General features: G+C 50.3%; 1 protein-coding gene across 10 annotated transcripts in view; it reads left to right on the top strand.

The window, feature by feature from the left end:
- The window catches only part of Card14 (caspase recruitment domain family, member 14), a 33,495-nt gene that overhangs the window by 5,548 nt on the left and 8,588 nt on the right, over positions 1-19,359 (top strand). For 3 of the 10 annotated variants that reach the window (XM_013505984.1, XM_013505979.1, XM_013505988.1), the window contains exons 2-14: positions 3,206-3,230; positions 4,770-4,999; positions 6,839-6,976; positions 8,040-8,368; positions 11,550-11,717; positions 12,901-13,020; positions 13,896-14,021; positions 14,741-14,890; positions 15,461-15,577; positions 16,635-16,777; positions 16,924-17,018; positions 18,758-18,818; positions 19,026-19,218. In XM_013505984.1, coding sequence (XP_013361438.1) covers positions 3,206-3,230; positions 4,770-4,999; positions 6,839-6,976; positions 8,040-8,368; positions 11,550-11,717; positions 12,901-13,020; positions 13,896-14,021; positions 14,741-14,890; positions 15,461-15,577; positions 16,635-16,777; positions 16,924-17,018; positions 18,758-18,818; positions 19,026-19,218 — 1,895 coding nt within the window. Of the gene's footprint in view, positions 1-612; positions 949-3,205; positions 3,231-4,693; positions 5,000-6,838; positions 6,977-8,039; positions 8,369-11,549; positions 11,718-12,900; positions 13,021-13,895; positions 14,022-14,740; positions 14,891-15,460; positions 15,578-16,634; positions 16,778-16,923; positions 17,019-18,757; positions 18,819-19,025; positions 19,219-19,359 lie in introns of those variants that run through there. The other 7 variants (XM_013505986.1, XM_013505987.1, XM_013505983.1 and 4 more) reach the window with 7 other exon arrangements.

The raw sequence follows: 19,359 nt of genomic DNA, 5'->3' as shown, positions 1-19,359 counted from the left end.
GTATACTCTTAATGAGTAACAGGTTTTAAAGGCCTGGGAGTTGGTTTATCCTCTGTCGTAGGTGGTCACTGTTTCAGAAGGACTGTGGTCATTGGAGGAGGGCCTAACCTGGTGACTTCAACTTGATTCTGTCTGCAGAGACCTCCTCCCAAGTAAGGTCACATTCACAGGTCTGGATGTGGGGAATTCAACACATATTTGTGGTGTACAGGCCCCAGCACCCTAGCTCAGATGCATTTATTCAGCATTGCTGGAGGAGACCAGGAATGAGCTGCTGGAGAGCAGCAAGTCTGAACTGCCTTGGCCCCTTCCCTAGCCTCCACCCGCCGTTCCAGTGGTTCTTCCTTCTGTATGAGGAGACTTAGGGGAACGGTGGCCCTTGGTAACTTTGAGTCATGACCATGCCCTTCTTGGTGTGCAGGGTTCAAAGCTTGGAATCAGTCTAGAAATCTGCTTCAGCTGCAAGGAGCCCCCACAGTAGCTGAGGTCTCCTCTTCAGTGATTCCTGGTGTAGGAGTTTATTTATTTATTTATTTACTTGGTGGTGATGCTAGGGGTTGAACCCAGGGCCTCACACATGCTAGGCAAGTCTCTACCACTGAGCTGCACCTCAGCTTTATCTTTCTTTTTAATGGCATATTTATACAGGCACAGCATACTTTGATCATTCCCCCTGTTGTTTTCTTTACCACCTGCATTAGCCTTTAGTGCCTGAACTTTGATTTTTAGAGCTGGTCACATGGTTTGCAATAGTTGTCAGGTTTTCTTGGAACTGGTTTGGCTTCCAGTCCTTCCTGTCCAGCTCTGTCCCACTAGCAGCCTGTGGGAAAACGAGCCAGCAGCACACTGGCTTGGGTGTACTGGAGGTTGGGCGTACTGGAGCTTGGATGTACTGGAGCCAAGCCCACTGGCAGGCGTTCATGCAGAAGCGAATGTGAAACTCTCCCGGTGAGTGCTTGCTGCAGCCCGGGCTCCTGGGATGGACTGTGGAGCTGTTCATGGAGACTGGGCCCTCCAACTATCATTCTCTGTTTTTTTAGATTACAAAGGTTGATTCGCTGTGCTTTCCAAATGTTTTTAATGTACAGCCCTCTTCAAGCGTATCGAACTCTGCCTGGGCCAGCCTGTCATTATTCCAACCACAGGAACTCATGGGCTAATAAATGCCTCCACCTGTGCCCAGGGATGCTGAAGTTATCCGCACAACACTGTGTGACAAACTAAAAATGGCCTAATGTTCTTCCCCAGGAGGATCGCTACACTGGCTGTGGTTCCTTCAGTTTAGAAAGGAACATGAGTGAATGGAACTGCAGGTCTCAGCGTGATAAAACATGGGGCTGGGGTGTGGCTCAGTAGTGAGCACTTGGCAAGCATGCCAAGGCCCTGGTTCCATGCCCCCCAAAAAGAAGAAAAACATAAACCTGCAAAACATGTATCACCTTGTATTTGTGTACAATGAGAGTTAATAGTAAAAATACTGTTTATATAGAAAGTTACTGTGTAAGTGAAGTATCATGCAAAATTATTGCTGATATATACTGTTGCTAGTCACATCTGTATGTAGGAAATGATTATTAAAATAGCAGTTATCTATGGACGGGAGGGGAGGGAAGAGGACAGAGGAGGACAGTCAGGCTCCAGCTGTCTCTTTCTGATGATTCCCTTCAAAAGAAGTCTCAAGGGTAGAGTGCAAAGATGGTGGACTCTGCATGGTAGGTACTGGGCTGTTCACCATGTCATCCGCAGGACCTTTTTATATGCCTGAAACAGTCCGAGTTTACGATAGTCTTACAATATTTACATGGGTTAATATGCTACTGACCTTGAACAGTGGGGGGAGGGCATAAAGTGCCCCTGCCAGGAGAACACAGCTGTGAATATGGCTCACCTACAAAGCCAGGATGCCAAGGCAAGAGGCTGAGCAGGTGGCCTCTGAGCCCCAACCCCAACACAAGGTCTCAGATCCTAGGCCAGTCTGCTTGTCACGTGGAGGGCCACCTTTTTGTCCCAACAGAGCCAGGCCTGTGAAGGCAGCAGTGGAGTCTGCTCTACTTCTCTGCCCAGCTGGGGCCTGTCCATCCTGCTGTCTGCTCTATTTGTCTGCCCACAGTGCCCACCACCTGCTGTCAAGGCCTTTACTACAGTGCTGTCTCTCTTTTTAGTTTTACAACATTCTTTTTTTTGGTGGTGGTGGGGATTTGGTTTTCTTTTTTCCAGTACCGGAAATCGAACTAATGACCTTGTGTTTGCCAGGCAGGCGCTGTGCCGCTGAGCTAAATCCCTAGCCTCATTACAACATTCTTATAATACTCTTTTACAAATGTCATTCCCCCAACACCTTCCTGACACCCCTACCGAGGGACTGCTGTAGCAAACGACCACACAATAGGTGCTTATTCTCCAGCAGTTCTGGGAGCCAAAGTCTGGGGTCAAAGTGTCTACAGGGCTCCAGGGAGGAGTCCTTCCTGGCACTCTCAGATCCTGGGCCTGTGTTCTTGGCTGGAGTGATTCTCTCCCATCTCTGTCTCCCTTGTCACTTGGGCTTTTTCTCTATCTCTCTGTCCCTTCTTTTCTTAGGGGGACACCAGTCCTTGGTGTTCATGCTCTCTGTAATCCAGATTGACCTCATCTTAACTACTCACATCCATACAGAGTCTGCTTACAACCCAGGTCACGTTCTAAAGTTCTGGATGGACGTGCATTTGCAGGGGACACGATCCAGCTCACCAGGCCTGTTGTGTTAGGAAGGATTACCCCAAAGAAGGCATTCCTCTGAAAGCTTCAAGGGGGGACTCCACACCCCCACCACCTCCCTTCCATGCCCCAAATAAGAGGCCAAGCCTTTTTTATTCTGAGAATTTTATTTTAGGAAAACCTATGTTTCAAAATTGTGGCGTGAGCCTTATGGGGGTTCAGTGTGCAACCATTCCTTTCCCGTGCTCCTGCCCCTCGCGCTCCACTCCCCTCTGTGTCTTTGGGACCTCTGTGCCCTTCACCAGCCATCCTGAGCCAGATTTCTTTCACTCATCTTGTCCTCCCCTCTCCCCTCTACCCACACCTTCTGGGGTTCATGCTCCAGAGAAGCCAACGGTCTTGCTTCCAATGTTCATGAATGAATGCAGAAAGCAGTATTTCCAGAACTCAGTGCCACTTGTATTATTTTAGATGAACTTTTCCAAAATATTTATTTTTTTTTTTTTTTTAGGAAAAGCTCCAACTGACCCAGAAAGGTAAGACTTTGTGACTTTGCTTGGGGTCAGTTTAAACAGATGGTGCTTCAGGGCCTGATCTGATGCAGACATGGAAACCAGAAATGGCAAAATCTATAGAGGTTGCTCTAAAATGCCCAAAGAGAGTTATCTGTAGGAGAAGGAGTTCCTTCCAGTTCCCTGACCAACCTGCAAACCAAGACAAAGCTGGCCTCTCTAAACCAGCTATTTAAAAAAACTGTGGTAGGTGCAAATCTTGCCTTGGACTGCGCAGAGGCCCTCTCCTGCTCCATGGCTGGACTCAGATCTGGGAAGGTGCCCTCACCCCAGCAGGTGCTCGATGATGTCACGGCCACCACAAGAAAGGACAGGGAATGTCTCCCATCTTAGCTTCTGACCAGAAAGAGCCCACCAGCCCCTCACAAAATGATATTCTATCCATGCTAAAAAATCACAAGCACTCACCACACTGATAAAAGCAGTGTATGTTACACACACACACACACACTCACACACACATACACACACACACCCCATTCCACAACATGTCTTTTGACCCTGCTCCTCACTTGACTGCCACCTGACCCTTTCCAGGGAATACCCACTACCAGTAGACAAAGGTGACACTTCTGACTGCTGGATCTAGGATCCAAATGCTCAGGTTTATTCTTGACCTTCTTTTTTCTTTCTATTTTTTGCAGTACTAGGGATGAAACCCAGGGCCTCACACAAGCTAGGTGTATTAGTTGGTGTCCTGATACTGGTATAAAATCCCTGATACCTGCAACTTAGTGGAGAGGTTGGTTTGGCTCATGTTTTCAGAGGTATCAGTCCATGGTTAGTTACACCAAGGGAGAAACATCATAGCGAAGCACTTGATGGAGCAAAGCTGCTCACTTTATGGTACCTAGGAAGCAGAGCACAGGTGAAAGCACTCATTATCGCTCCCTAAGGAACTCTTTTAGACATGTTTTCCCTAATGGCCTTCCCTTAAAATACTGATATCATAAACATGTATATATCTGTTCATGTACATTTGTGTCTTGAAGAGGACAAAACTTTGCCCCCAGTCCACTGTCACCCCCTTGGGAGCCTCCTTGAATACTCCCTTGAATATGGATGTTCTAGACCCTTCAGAATTGATATGTTTAGGGAGTGTAGGAGACTTTTTTGGTGCTAGGGATCAGACCCAGGGCTTCAAGCATGCCAGGCAAGTGTTCCTGCTCTGATTCTTAACACCAAGTTCATTGGGTCAATTAGGTCCCTGACCAGGACCAGCAAAAGACAAATCCAGTCTGCTAACACCAGGTGAAAACCACTTCCTTTTGCTATGCCACAGGGAGGAGACTAGGTCTGACACCTGACCTGAGGATGGATTTACTGGTCCTTCACTGGTCATGACACCAGTGCTGGAGTGGAAGTACAGTGGTGATTCTGGGGATGTCCATTTTACCCTCAGAGTTGATTGTTCCCTTCTTTTCCTCCAAATCGGGAAAGCAGATTTGAAAGCAAATCCAGCCCCCAAGCCTATTCCTTTGGTTCCCCACTACCCCCTTCCAGAGCTCGCCCCGCACTAGCCATGGCGGAACTGTGCCGCACAGACTCCACACTGACGGCCCTGGATGAGGACGCACTGTGGGAGATGATGGAAAGCCACCGCTACAGGATCGTGCGGAGCATCCACCCCAGCCGCCTCACCCCCTACCTACGCCAGGCCAAGGTGCTGAGCCAGCTAGACGAGGAGGAGGTCCTGCACAGCCCCCGCTTTACCAACAGCGCCATGAGAGTCGGTGAGTCCCGGCCAGCCCCCTACAGCTCACACTGCACAGGACTTGACCACAAAGGGGACAGAAGTCCAGGCTTTAGGGACATTGCCTTAGTCCTCTGGGGTTGCCTCAACAAATGACCACAACATGGTGTTTTAAAACAGCAATGGAGCTGCAGCGTAGGCTAGTGGCAGAACATGCTTCCTGTGCAACGTCCTGGGTTCCATTGCCAGCACCGAGCAGGGAGAGAAAGCCACGTAGCAATATACTGTCTCAGTTTTTGAGGCCAGAAGTCTCCAGTCATGGCACCGGCATGGCTGCACTCACTGCCAAGGCCTAAGGAAGAGCGAGTTTCTTCCTATTTCTTCCAGCACTGGGCACTCGAGGTATTCCTTTGCCGGTGGCCACACTGCTCCAGCCTCTGCCTTCATCTTCGTGTGGGTTTCTTCTCTGTGTCTTTTCCTCTTCCATCACTTAGGGACACTTGTCACTGAATGTGGGGCCCACCTGAATATTCGAGATGATCTTATCTTGAGATCTTTAGGGTTTTTTTATTTCTAATTTTATATCACTAACAACAGCACCCACGTAATGCAGGCACAAACCTCGTCAAACACCTGGGACCCAAGTGGCCTGGCCATGAACTCAGGGCATGACGGCAGCAAGGAGGTTCTTAGAGAAAAGTTCCCAGCACAGGGAGGGAATAAGGCAAGGAAAGTGAAGGCAGGGGCTTCAGCGGGGCTGCGCAACCACTTCAAGGAGTTGGGATTTTACCCTTAGAGCCAAGGGGAAGATTCAAGCTAGAAATCAGTAGACCTATATATCTGTCCAGCCTCATATATCGGTCCAGCCTCATCCCTTGGCTCCTGCCCAAGTCTCTCCCACATTACTCATCCTCTCCTCTTCCAAAAGAGTATCGCTTCTTAGTCATAGAGCTATCCAGGTCTCCATTCAAAATGTTTAAGTTTCCAAAAGCAGGAGTAGTCTAAACACTCGGCTTCACTCTTTCAGCTATCTGGTATAACTGAGCTAAGAGACCATGTCATTTCTTGCTCTAGCATCTTCCTTCCTTCCTTCCTTGCTTCCTTTCTTTCTTTTTAGAGTAGGAAAATGTATTGGGGAAAAGGAATGGAGAATAGGAGTATCTTCCAAGAGACATGAGGAGTCCCAAATGGGTGGTTTGAGGTCTTTAATTAAATTACATCCATGAAGGTCCATTGTCCAAAGAAATTACATCTTTAGTAGTGGGGTAGAGAACAGGTACTGCTCAACCCATTACAGAAGCACTGGAGTCAATTCCCATGCTCTTTCAGTCTGTATTTATTCATCCAAAACTGGGGATGCTCATAGCAAGCCTGCACCATGGAAACCAGACAGGAAATTGTAGCTCTTAACATTGTGATACATGCGTGTGTTGAGTCAAGGACCTCCAATATTGGAGACATTCAACCAGGCTTGATTCTAGCCGAGGAGATGGGATTTGGACCCTGTGTTTGTGATCCACCCAGGCTCTCTGGAGCCACCCCGTGGGGCCTCATGGGCTGCTATTTGCTGTTTCCTCATGGCACCAATAGCTCTCCAAGCACTGTGTTGGGACCGTGTGTCTGTGCATGTCTTCATCCTGAGTTGCTCATAGTAGTTGCTCAAGAAATGTGAACTTGGTCTCCTAGAGCTGCCTGAGTCATGTGATGGACTTTACAAGAGCAGGAAGGGCCCAGCCTGCCCAGGAATCCCAGAGACCTACTTTCACCCCCATTCCCAGATGCATCTCCATCCACAACCTGGCTCATGGGAAGCCAGCCTAGCCCTAGTGTGCTCTGCAGCCTTGATGGCTCAAGGGTGGCACTCTCCTTCTCTCCTCAGGGCACCTGCTGGACTTGCTGAAGATGCGAGGAAAAAATGGGGCCATTGCCTTCCTGGAGAGCCTGAAGTTCCACAACCCCGATATCTACACCTTGGTCACTGGCCTACAGCCGGACGTGGACTTCAGCAGCTTCAGCGGTGAGAGCTCCGAAAGAGAAAGCAGGGTCATCCTCGAGTCTGGGGACCTGCCTTGCCGGTTCTCCTGCCTCCTTCCAGGCAGGGCTACTGGCCTGAGCCTGGTATTCCCTCACTCACCTCATGGGGCAGGCAGAAGAAGGAGCCCGGCCTTGAGTTTTACAGGGTATGGCCTTTACTCTGACAGCATCACAAAGACAGGGAACTCATCTGCATTCCAAAGGTGCAGGCCAAGTTTTTCTCTTGCTTGAGGGGTAGCTGCAGTCCCAGCATCCCAGCTCTGGGAGACCAAGGCTCCTTCCTATGGAGAAAAGGGAGTGGAGCCTTCTGTACTTTGGCACCCTCACCCAAGTAAAGGTTATGCCTTCCTGGTGGAAGATGAGGCCATTTTTGTTAATTGAGTGATTTTAGGCCACCTGAGGGAGTGTTGAAGGACCTAGGGAAAGAGTAGGGCTCACAGCACTCAGAACAGTGGGCGACACACCCTCTCTTCCTCTTTGGCCTTCACTCTGTGTTTATGTTACAGTGCAGTTACACAGATTCAGATGTTAGTATGTTTTCCTGGGGATTGCATTGAAAAGAGTCAGCTTTAGCCATCTATGGTGGTGCACACCTGTAATCCCAGCCATGTGAGAAACTGAGGCAGGAGGATCAAAAATTCAAAGCCAGCCTGCACAACTTAGTACAACCTCATTTCAGAATTCAATAAAAATGGCTGGGGATGCAGCCCAGTGACAGAGCACTCACTTATCATGTGTGAGGCCCTGGGTTCAATCCCCAGTACCATGCAAAAATTTAAAAAAAGAATGACTTAGTTTCAAGTGCATCTCAGCATGTGAGGAGGGAGCTGGGTCTGAAAAGCCAGTTCTCATAGGAACAGGGAGAGGAGCAATTCCTGTGCCAAAGTCATGCCATGCCATTAATCAAAATACAAAGTCCAGCTGAGGCTGGAGACAAACAGGTTAACACTGGTCCTGCTTGGGTCTGAGTGCAAGACTCAAAGGCCCAGGAGGCTGGGGGCAGAAGACAAAGTGGCAGTGCCACAGCCCACCCACGGTTTCCCCAGCAGGCCTCATAGAGACGTCCAAGCTGACTGCATGCCTGGCTGGGGCCATTGGCAGCCTGCAGGAGGAGCTGGCCCAGGAGAAGGCCCAGAAGGAGCTGCTACTGCGGCAGTGCCAGCAGTTGCAGGAGCGCCTGGGCCTGGCTGAGGCTCATGTTGAGGGCCTGCGCCAGCTGGAGTCTGACCACAGTCGCATGAAGCACGAGGCCAGCACCCATTTCCACGAGGTGTTGAAGCTGAAGGACGAGATGCTGAGTCTCTCACTACGCTACAGCAATGCGCTGCAGGAGAAGGAGCTGGCCACCACTCGCTGCCGCGGCCTGCAGGAGGAGGTAGCGGGATGCCCGCACCCGTGGGTGGGAGGCCCAGCCTGACGATGCTCCTCTGCATGTGCTGGTGCAGTTGCACCCTCCTGCTCATCCAACACGTTCTGCTCCCACAGCCATAGCTGAGGCCCCTCTTGGAAGCTCACCCTACCATTCCCCAGGTGCTCACCTCAGTTGCTCTGCACTGCCCCGTAATTGCCCATGACTCCCCACAGCCTGGCTAGCCATAGAGTCTGGGAAAGGTCTGGCTAGTCTAAGTGCCATATCACTAGGCCCACTTGTGAGCCATTGCCCCAGCTATGCAGGGACACAAGGACAGTGCCTCCCTAGGGCCCACCTTTGTCTTTCTCAGGCCAGGAGGATAAGAGCATCATCAAATCAGGCATCCTCGCCCCCAGTTAGATGTTTCACTTATTTTCTTCTGGGAAATGAACTAATGAACTAATGAACTAATGAACTTCATATCAATTTATAAGAGTTCTTTAAATATCAAAGATGTCCATTCTCATTTTGCCATGTGCTCTTTGCTTTTAATTATGCTATTTGTTTGCATTTATCTGTTTATTTATTTATTTTTTTATTGTTGTGCTAGGGATTGAACCCAGGGCCTTTGCACTGAGCTACATCCTTAGCCCTTTGTGTTTTTATTTTGAGACAGGGTCTTGCTGAGTCATTAAGTTGCCCGGGCTGGGCTCGAATTTGTGATCTTCCTGCCTCAGCCTCTCCAGAAGCTAGGACTGCAGGCGTGTACCACCACACCTGGCTCTTTTGTTTGCTTTTGTTTTAAGTTTTATTTGTGAATAATTACAAATTTATTTTTAAAAATTAAAATGATACAAAGAATATTCACATACCCGTACTTTCACATGTATCCTGTCTCTGTCTACACACACACACAATTTTCCTGCATCCCTTGAGTTACATACCTCATGGCTCTTTACCCCTAGATTTCAATGTATAGTTCCTAAAACTAGGATGTTCTTTCATATAAGCAGTTATCAATATCAGCAGTTTGCATTGATTTAATCTTTTTACCTAATGTACAGTTTATATTCCTATTTTATCACTGACCTAAATCCTGCTCTGGGCTGCCTTCTCTCTCCAGTCCAGGGTCACATGATATTATTGGCCATGCTGCCTGTTTAGCCTCCTTCAATCTGAAATACTCCCATACCCTTTCTGTGTCCGTTACAAGATGGATGTTTTCGAAGAATACAGCCCTCTCCCCTGGCTGTTGTTTGGTTTTGTTTTTATTTGTTTGTTTGTTTGAGACAGGATCTTGCTGTGTAGTTCAGGCTGGCCCTCAACTCATGGCAATCCTCCTGCCTCAGCCTCCTCAGTGCTGGAATTACAGGTGTGCCTGTCACACCTGGTCCCTCTTTGCCATAGACCACTCACTTGGGATTTGTCTCATGTCTCCCCATGGGTTGGGGGAGGTTTTGTATCTTTGGCCTGGCCCTGCCTAGGGGATGCTGGGTATCTCTCTGCCCCTGGGGCATGTTACTCTAGACCATCTGCTCAAGGGGGTGCCCATTTCTGCACTGCACTCCATTTCCCTGCAACACGTAAGTAACATAAAGGAAGTGTTTTGAGACCTGCAAGCATCTGCCATTCACTGACATTTCCCCCAGACCTAACTGTTCTGCTTCTGGCCTGAACGCACCTTAACCCAGGCAGTGGCAAATGCTGCCCACGGTGCCAGCTTCCTCTGCACGTGCAGCTGGCCTCAGCTTCAGACTGGGAAAGTGCCTTCCCTCCCGCTACTGTGCCATCTGCTGTTGGCACAGGCTCAGGATCCCTATTTTCCAGTGGCCTATGATGTGTTCCCAGCTTTGATGCTCAAGTGATCACAGACCTGGCTAGTGGGAGCCCTTCCACCTGCTCCAGGCCCTGTGACCTGCCCCTCTTGTCTTCTGAGCACTGACTTCCTTTCTAGCATCCAAGAAGTTCCAGGATCCTCTTGTCCCCTCCCTGCCCCAGCCCAAGGTCCTTTAGAAAATAAGATCTGGGTACTTGGCCTTTTCTGCAAACAGAGCAGGAGACATATATGCAAGCACACATCTATGTTCATACACATATACATGCACATATGCATGTGAACTCATGTACCCACACACATGTGCACATGTATGTATAAATGTACATGTACACACAAGCACAAATACATATTCATGTGCACCCACACATATATGTACATATAAATGTGTGTGTACACATGCACACATGTAAAAGTGTCATGTCTACATGCACCTACATGAACACATGTATGCATAACATGCAGTGCACCTGTCTATACCTACCCATGCACATATATATACACATGCATATGCACATAATACACCCAGGCATATATTCTAGAATCATGAGTTTCCACCTAGCCCATACCCATGTCTTCTTTCTTTCCCAAGGAGCCAGGTCCCAGCATCTTCTGCAGCACATCTGGAATAGTTTCATACTTGCTTCACCCATGTCACTACCTGTCTGAGCAGCCCAGGTCCAGCATTCCCCAGCTTCCCCACTCCTGCTGGCTTGACTCCTCTCTCATTTTTCTTACTGATTTTCATGAACCCAATTCCCTTCATGTATTGAAATATGGGAAGAATGTGAAGCCAGCGAGCATGCTGGGTAACCGTCACTGGCTGCTGATGACCAGCAGTTTAAACAGAAAGATAGAGGAGCCAGGTACAGGGCCTCTGTTCCTAGGCACCCCACCAGGCGGTTTAACCACTATACTTCATCTACAAAATAAAGCTAAAATGCCTTTCCCTCCCCATTTCCCTTCCCTTCCCCTTTCCCTTCCCTTCTCTTCCCTTCCTGATCACTGGGTAAAAACACTTGGGTAGATTTTTATTCATTTAATGTATCGATCTATAAATACTTATTTCTTGAGTACTGGAGATGAAACCCAGGGCCTTCACACTGAGCTATATCCCCAGCCTTTTTACAACTTATTTTGAAACAGAATCTCACTAAGTTGCCCAGGCTGGGCTTTAACTTGCAGTCCTCATGCCTCAGCCTTCCAGAGTCTGGGATTATAGGCCTGTGCTACTATGCCTGACAAGGTTTATTCAGAAAGCTTGGGGTGGGACCCCAGTGTCAGAACAGCACCCCATCAGGAGGAGGATGGAGAATCTACATGGCAGTGCAGAAATTATTTACCTTGTCTCCCTCCCCCCTCCTGGAACAGCTGTACCTGGCAAGGCAGGAGCTGCAGCGGGTGGATATGGTGTCTTCCTGTGAATGGGAATTCCGAGAGAGGTCCCTGAAGATGACCAGTGATCTGGAGTCGGGGGACGAGGAGCTGAGCCGCCTGAAGGAGGAGAACGAGAAGCTCCGCTCGCTGACCTTCAGCCTGGTAGGCTCTAGGTCCCTCCGGCATGGGCACTAGCTGGGACTGTCCTCACCATCAGCAGGCAGCTCCTGGGCCACTGGACTTCTGAGAGGTGAAATGCATGCCATCCCCTCTCTTCCCCAGCCCCCCAGACAGTGCATTAGCATGTCAGGCCAGTTCCCTGCTGCCATGAGGTTTTGGACAAGATTGGGCCAGCCATAAAGGATGGGATTAGGGAAAAGAAACCATCCTGCCCAGAAGGCTTTCTGCCCTCCTGCCCCTGTCCCGAGCATTACTGGGAGTAGAGGAAATGGCAGCATTGAAGCCTGGAATTATACAAACCACTGATTGATTGATTTTTGTGACAGGACTTCACTGTGTAGGTCAGACTGGCCTTGAACTCATTATGTAACCCAGGCTGGCCTCAAACTCGCTGCAGTCTTCATGCCTCAGCCTCCTGAGTGCTGGGATTCTAGGTGTGCACCACCACACCTAACTTGCAAACTTTATTTCTCCTCTTTGACTCCTTTCAATGAAAACCTATTTAGTGAGAAATTCCATTAAGAGGCATTCATTGGACACAGGGCATGGCCCATCTGGAGCCTGGACTGTGCCATCATTCCTATGCTTCTTCTGGGATGTAGGTACAGACAAGGAGTCCTGTCCTTTGGCTTTTCTCCTCTTGGCTGGTGCGTTGCCAAAGAAGGCTAAAAGGGCTTTTCTATTTTTTTCTGGGGTGGCGGGTAGACAGGGTCTTGCTTTGTAGTGCAGGCTTGGCTTGAATTCACTGCATAGCCCAGGGTGGCCTCTGAAGTGCTGGGATTACAGGTGTGCGCCACCACTCCCAGCTAGAATGTCTTACAGGAAGAACTGTCATCCCAAGAGGTTTTCAGCTTCTATTATACACATCTCTTTGGCCATGTACGATCAGAACCCATGCCTTTTCCACGGCCTTTTTCACACCTAATTAGTGAAAATTAGTGAAAGTTTGTATAATTCCAGGCTTCAATGCTGCCAATTCCTCTATTCCCAATAATGCTCGGGACGGGGACAGGAGGGCAGAAAGCCTTCTGGGCACCTTTATAGGTGACCCTATCCATCCATGCACTGGGCCTTGAAGTCTCCTGTGCTAGATTCTCAAGGCCCATTCTCCTCAGGGGCAGCCATCTGGGGAGGGTGGGTCCTGGGTTGACCTCTTTCTGACCAGGTGGAGAAGGACATTCTGGAGCAGAACCTGGATGAGGCCCTGGAGAGCAAGCAGGAGCTGGTGGCCCGCATCCACTCACTTCGGGAGCGGGCGGTGGCCGCAGAGAAGCAGCGGAAGCAGGTGATGCCGTGGCTACCTTCCTGGGACCTTTGTCTCAGGGGCTGGGCTACATGTAGGGGAGGTAGATCTCTCCTACACATTGAGATGAAATAATTTTGCTGAAATATTTTGCTGGTGTGCTCACCTATTCCTCCGTAGTGAGCACCAACTCATAGCCCAGACTAAGGGTCACAGTCAGACAAACAAAGGGACTGAGACCCAGGGTAATTTTAAGGGGTTGCGGAGCCCTGTGAGAGCCAGGGATTTAAACAAGAGGGTGAGCTGGGGATTTAGCTCAGCGGCAAAAGCGCCTGCCTGGCAAGCGCAAGGTTGTGAGTTCGGTTCCCGGTACCGGAGAAAAACCAAAAATAAATAAATAAATAAATAAATAAACAAGAGGGTGAGGGGCTGGGGATTTAGCTCAGCGGCAAAGCGCCTGCCTGGCAAGTGCAAGGTCATGAGTTTGATTCCTGGTACTGGAAGAAAAACAAACAAACAAACAAACAAAAAAACCATGGGGCTGGAGATTTAGCTCAGCGGCACAGTACCTGCCTGGCAAGCGCGAGGTCCTGGGTTCAATTCCCGGTACCAGAAAAAAAAAAAAAACAAGAGGGTGGAGAGAAAGGAGGCAGTGGAAGAGAATAAGGCAGGGTAGGGGAAATCATCTGTGTATTTGAGAACATTAAATAAAACCCAACTCCACATGCAACATACACACACATTTTAGTGACTAAATTCAATGCAATTTGCATAGCAACCCAGTAAATGATCCTCTAAGCCTGCCTCAGCAGGGAAGAGCATGAATGTACCTTCATCCACCTCTGGAGTAGCCCCACCCCCACCCCAACCCCTGCCTGCGGAGGCCCTGACTCAGTGGCTGGGTCTCTTCTGTCCAGTACTGGGAGGAGAAAGAGCAGACCCTGCTGCAGTTCCGGAAGACACAGGTGGACTGTGAGCTATACAGGGAGAAGATGAGCACGCTTCAGGGCCAGGTGGCCGAGCTGCAGAAGGAGCGTGACCAGGTGACCCTGGAAGGGAGGCTGGGCAAGGCTGGGGAGGACATATGGTGCCTGACCCCACGTGGCTTCAGCTTGGGAAGCTCCGGCCCCACACTGTCTGAAGGCTGGCTGCTTCAGGGAAGTCTCAGAGCTCTACTGGTCCTTCATGGTCACTGCTTCCAGATTTCAGGGTCTCTTTCCATGGTCCCCATAAGGGTTCTTATTCCCCCATCCTGACCTCTAGCAAAGTGTTCTGCCACCCTCCCAGACTTATACCTGGCAGAGGACATTGCAAAAGTTCACTCCTAAGAGCAAGTTTTATTAAAACCACATACTGGGTGCAGTTGCAGCTGCCTGTAATCCCAGCACTACTGAGGACGAGGCAGAATAGTAAGTTCAAATATTGCCTGGGCAACTAACTTAGCAAGACCCTGCCTTCAAAAAGGCAGGTGCTTGGGATATAGCACAGTGGCAGAGAGCTGGGTTCAATTCCAGTCTTGGGAAAACAAAACAAAAAACCCTTACGACATTTATCAATTAAAATGGATCATAGGTTTATACCTCTTGGCGTGAGCTCTGGTTAGTGTGTGTTGGGTGAGTTCACAATAAATGCTGACAAACAGTGGGACTCTATCTAGCTGAGACCCCCCTGGGCTCACTGGCCTGGTTCCTCATTGTCTCCTCGCATATGTCCTGTCTGTCTATCCTGTCTGTCTGTCCTGTCTGTCCTGTTGGAGCCACAGGCATACGCTGCTAGGGACGGAGCCCAGATGGAGATTTCTCAGAGCCTGTTGGAGAAGGACTCCCTCCGCAGGAAAGTGTTCGAGCTCACGAACCAGGTCTGTGAGCTGCACACTCAGCTGCGCAAGCTGCAGGCAGAGCCCACGGCTGGGGTGAGTGCTGTATGGCCCTGGGTGAGGGGTACAGCGGACCCTCCCTTCCCTGCAGGGGTCACCCTGGCCCTGGCCCTGCCTCCTTTATCCCTCCACAGGCAGACCTCATATCAACTATGCTCAAAGTATTTATATTGTGTGGTGTGTGTGTGTGTATACAAAAAGGGAGGATAGATACCTGAATGCAAACTGTGCCAGTTCTGAGTGGGATTACTAGTGAATTTTATTTTCTTCTCTAATTTGTTCTGTTTTCCTCTCACTTTTCTATGTAGATGCATATACATATACTATGTAGAAAGGATTATTTTTATAATTAGCAAATAACAGTGCATATTCACTAAAAGAAATGAAATGCTATTTCTCAGGCTGGTGGCTGCCAGCTTCCTTGATGGTTGGCCCTGTGCCCCTGGGGTCCCTTGCTCTGAGGACGGGGACAGAACTGTTTTACCTTGTGAAGCTGCCTGTGAGAGCAAGGATGGTAGGGCAGATGTAGCCTGGTGGAAAGCCCCCCTGGCATCCCAGGGGACCCTCTCCCCTGAACTCACCAGCCTGTCTGGCCATCTCTGGCAGCCCAAGCAGGAAGCCGAGGCCAGGTTGCCCTGTCCACGGGGGAAGCAGAGGCTGGCACGGATGCATGCCGTATGCCCTAGGGAGGACAGTGACAGTAGCCTCCAAGGCTCCACTGAGGTATGTGACTCCTGCCTTCATGCCCCTGCTGTGTGTGCAGCCCACCGTGTGCCCCATCCAGACTACTGCAGTCTCCCTCCGCCCGGGGCCTGGCAGCAGCTCCTGATTGCTTAGGGGAAGAGGGCTCTTCCTGCCTCATCTGGCCGCTCCTCACAATCCTCTGCTGTGGCTGCATCCTCCAGTCTCTGCCTCCCTCTTCACGTGATGTTCTACTCTGCATCTTTGTCCAAATTCCTCTCCTCTTAGAAACTGTTAGTCAGGCCAGATGCAGGAGTGCACACCTGTAATCCCAGTACCCTGGGAGGCTGAGGTAGGAAGATCACGAATTTGAACCTAGTTTGAGCAACTTAGGGACAGCCTGTCTCACGATAACAAACTTTTAAAGGCCTGGGGATGTAGCTGGGATCACAGGTGTGCACCACCGCACCCAGGATATGGCTTGCTCTGAACTCACAGCCCACTGATGCAGAGCAGCTGCCCTCTCTAGCCCCCCTGTCTTGGCCTCTCCCCATCATGGGGTTTACAGTCTGGTCACTCTAAGAGCTCCTTCTGGGTCGCTGCAGTGTGGTCCCTCTGTCTGGAACACACCACACGCACACCTGGCTCCTCCGTGTCACTTCTTCCACGAAGTCTGTCTGGCCTCCCAGCCCTGCCAGTGTCCCCCACACTCCTGGTGTGACAGCCTCCACTCACTGGCCTGTGTTTGCCTGCTGGCCCCATACCCCAGGCACAGTGCCTGTTGTCAGGGACATGTCCACACTGGCAAAGGCCTGGCACACAGATTCAGTAAATGGTTCAGATCTACTTGTACACTGCCTGCCATGGGCACAGCCTCCCTCCATGGGGCTCTTGCTCCTCCCCTCACCAGCCTCATTTGCTTTACGCATGAAATGGGACCATAGTGCCCACATCATAGAGGTCTCCTGGGAATCCATGATATTAAAGAGGAAAACAGCCCTAGAGCGCCTGGCATATAGTGGGTGCTCAATGCATGTGTTCTCCCTTTCCCTTCCACTCGGCTCTCTCCACACTGCTGCCCTCTGCCGCTCTCCTCCAGTCCCAGCTCTGGTGGGACCTGAGTGTCACATCCAGCCATGAGCTAGCAGACAGCTTCCGCTCCAGCAGCCCTGTGCCTCCGAGCCAGCAGTCCCTGTATAAGCGGATGGCAGAGGTCTTCAGGGAAGATCCCGAATCTTTAAGGTAGAGTGGGATGTAACTCATGGGGGGACACTAAGTTAAACCCTGGGCCCTCTGGGTGTTGGATGCAGTTTCTCAGAAAGGGGCTAGGGGCTCCAGACCTTAGAGAGAGCAGCCATGCAGTCTGAGCTGCTTCCTGTGTTTCGCAGCAGCTTCCCAGAAATCCTCAAGGTGGACCCAGGAGTCCTTCCAGGGACTAACGTGGATGACACAGAACTGGATTATGAGATCCTCGACAAGGCAGGTAGGTGCACCCCGGCCCACTGGAACCTCTCTGGAGCACGGAAGGTGAGGGCTGGAGTGTCAGGGTTGCAGGTAAGACAGCCTGGCAGGTAGAAGAGAATAGGACCCCTGCCCTGGGCCTTGACCTTAGACCCTGGGAAAACCAAACTGCCTGGTGGCTCAGTGCCAAGCTCAGTTTGCTATGTCATTGTTTTTTTTACCTAGAGGCCAAGGGAGCTATATTCATAGTCATGGCCAGTGCAGCACATGGGTTCCGATATCTGCAAACATTTCTGCCCGCTTCCTGGCACTCTGCTCTGTGGACACTTGGGCCTCCCATCATATCCAGAGGCAATGGGCTCATGGGTTCAGAGGCTCTCAGCAGATACACATGGCCCAGGCTGACATCCAACCCCCCAGGAGCTCACCTCCTCTTGGATGTTGGCCCCTGAGCCTCACAGATCTCCTGGGATTTATTTCCTTGAACTTGTGATTGAAACTGGTCCCTTCTCCAGTCCAGGAGCCCCTGGGTGTAGCATCTTCACCTTTTCTACCGCTACACACATGGCTCCAACTTAACTCCCACCTGGAATCCACTTCTTGGCCACAAGGGGCATGGGCACCCAACATTGTTCTGTACCCCTTACTTAGGCTGCAGGGAGGCAGTCAAGTGACCAGAAACCTCAGCTCTTGCAGACCTATGCACATTTTTACTTGTAACAGTGACAGATTAAGAGTGCCCACTCAAGGCAAATTTAGCCTAAGCTAGGTGAGTTGGTGCAGCACACAGCTGTAATCCCAGCACTTGGGAGGATGAGGCAGGTGGACCACTAAGAGTTTGAGGCCAACCTAGACTACATAGTGAGTTCAAGGCCAGCCTGCACTACAAAGCAAGACTCTATCTCAAAAAATAAAATTTAGCCTGGATATGAAATCATGAATAAAGAGGGCTTATTCCTTTTTATTTTTCTACTGTTGGGATTCTGCATAATGCCTTGGTTTCACATTCTGATAGTGGGAAATGACCTCGAATATATCCAGAGTATATAATTTATTTTTTTTCTGGTACTGGGATTTGAACCCAAGGCCTTTACACTAAGCTATATCCCCAGCCCTTTTTTATTTTTTAATTTTGAGACAGGATCTCCATAAACTTCCCAGGCTGGGCTGGAACTTGCAGTCCTACTGTCCAGCCTCCTAGAATGCTGAGATCTCAGGTGTGCACCTCCATGCCTGGCTTACTTGGCTTTGAATGGATTTTTGCCTATGAGCTGGGCCCAGGCCACCTGGCTCTCACAAGCAGTTCATGGATGAGAAGCACAGCCATGGGCCCCTATGGGGGCTGCTCCCTGCTCTGGGTCACACACTGTGATTAACATGCTAGTGCCCAGTGCCAGTGATTGCTGACATGCAGAAATACAGGCCCATGCAGGGGTACAGGCCCACATCATGCCAGATTTCATTTTTAAATGAAATCCAGATTCTAGGTTAAACCTTCCTATCTTTGAAGGCAACTCATTCAAATATCACAAAATGACACATGCACTTCTCACTATTCTTATCTTAGGAAAGGTGCTATGAATCCAAGGTGCTATGCACAGAGGGAAGGGAAGAGGAAGAGAACATTCAGTCTAAGCAAAGGAGATGGCCAGGCAAAGGGTGTTGGAGGCCAGGGAGGAGGGCTGAAGTTGTGTGAAGTTAGTGGAGGTAGCAGTGGAGTGACCACAAGGCCTGGCCACTCTGCTCCTGGTTCCCTTCCAGACCTCCCTGAGTCTGAGGGCAGCCTGCAGTGTTCTTCCAGAAGCCTCAACATCCCAGAAAGGTGAGTAATGCTGGGAACCCTCCTCCTGCTGGAGTCTGCAGGTGACAGAGCAGAGTATGACCGTGTCCTCTCACCATGGGGAGGTGACAGCCTTTCCAAGATGGGTCATGGTAGGGAGAATTTCAGAGTCTAGGACAGCGGGGGCAATGGGAATGGCTTTAACCAACACCTGCCTGGGCAGTGCCGAGCTGTCATACATCCCTGTAGCAGCATCCCCGTGCGGCGGAGGCCAGCGCGCAAGATCCTGAGTCAGGTCACAGTGCTGGCGTTCCAGGGGGACGCACTGCTGGAGCAGATTAGCGTCATCGGCGGAAACCTCACGGGTATCTTCATTCACCGGGTCACCCCGGGATCAGCAGCAGATGAGATGGCCTTGCGCCCAGGCACCCAGATTGTGATGGTGAGCATCCATGTGGCTTGCAGAGGCTCTGTGGCTGTCCTGGCACATGGCCTTCGGCTAGGGCCCTGACATGCTTCTGTGCTTGGCCGGGGTACATGGTGGCCAGGGACAGCCAGAAGGTTTTATAGTAGAGTCACCTTC

The sequence above is a fragment of the Chinchilla lanigera genome, unplaced genomic scaffold (assembly GCF_000276665.1).
Source record: "Chinchilla lanigera isolate Chin_1 unplaced genomic scaffold, ChiLan1.0 scaffold00105, whole genome shotgun sequence".
Lineage (NCBI taxonomy): Eukaryota > Metazoa > Chordata > Mammalia > Rodentia > Chinchillidae > Chinchilla > Chinchilla lanigera.
The sequence above is the reverse complement of the archived record's forward strand: the minus strand, read 5'-3'. Positions and strand labels throughout refer to the sequence as shown.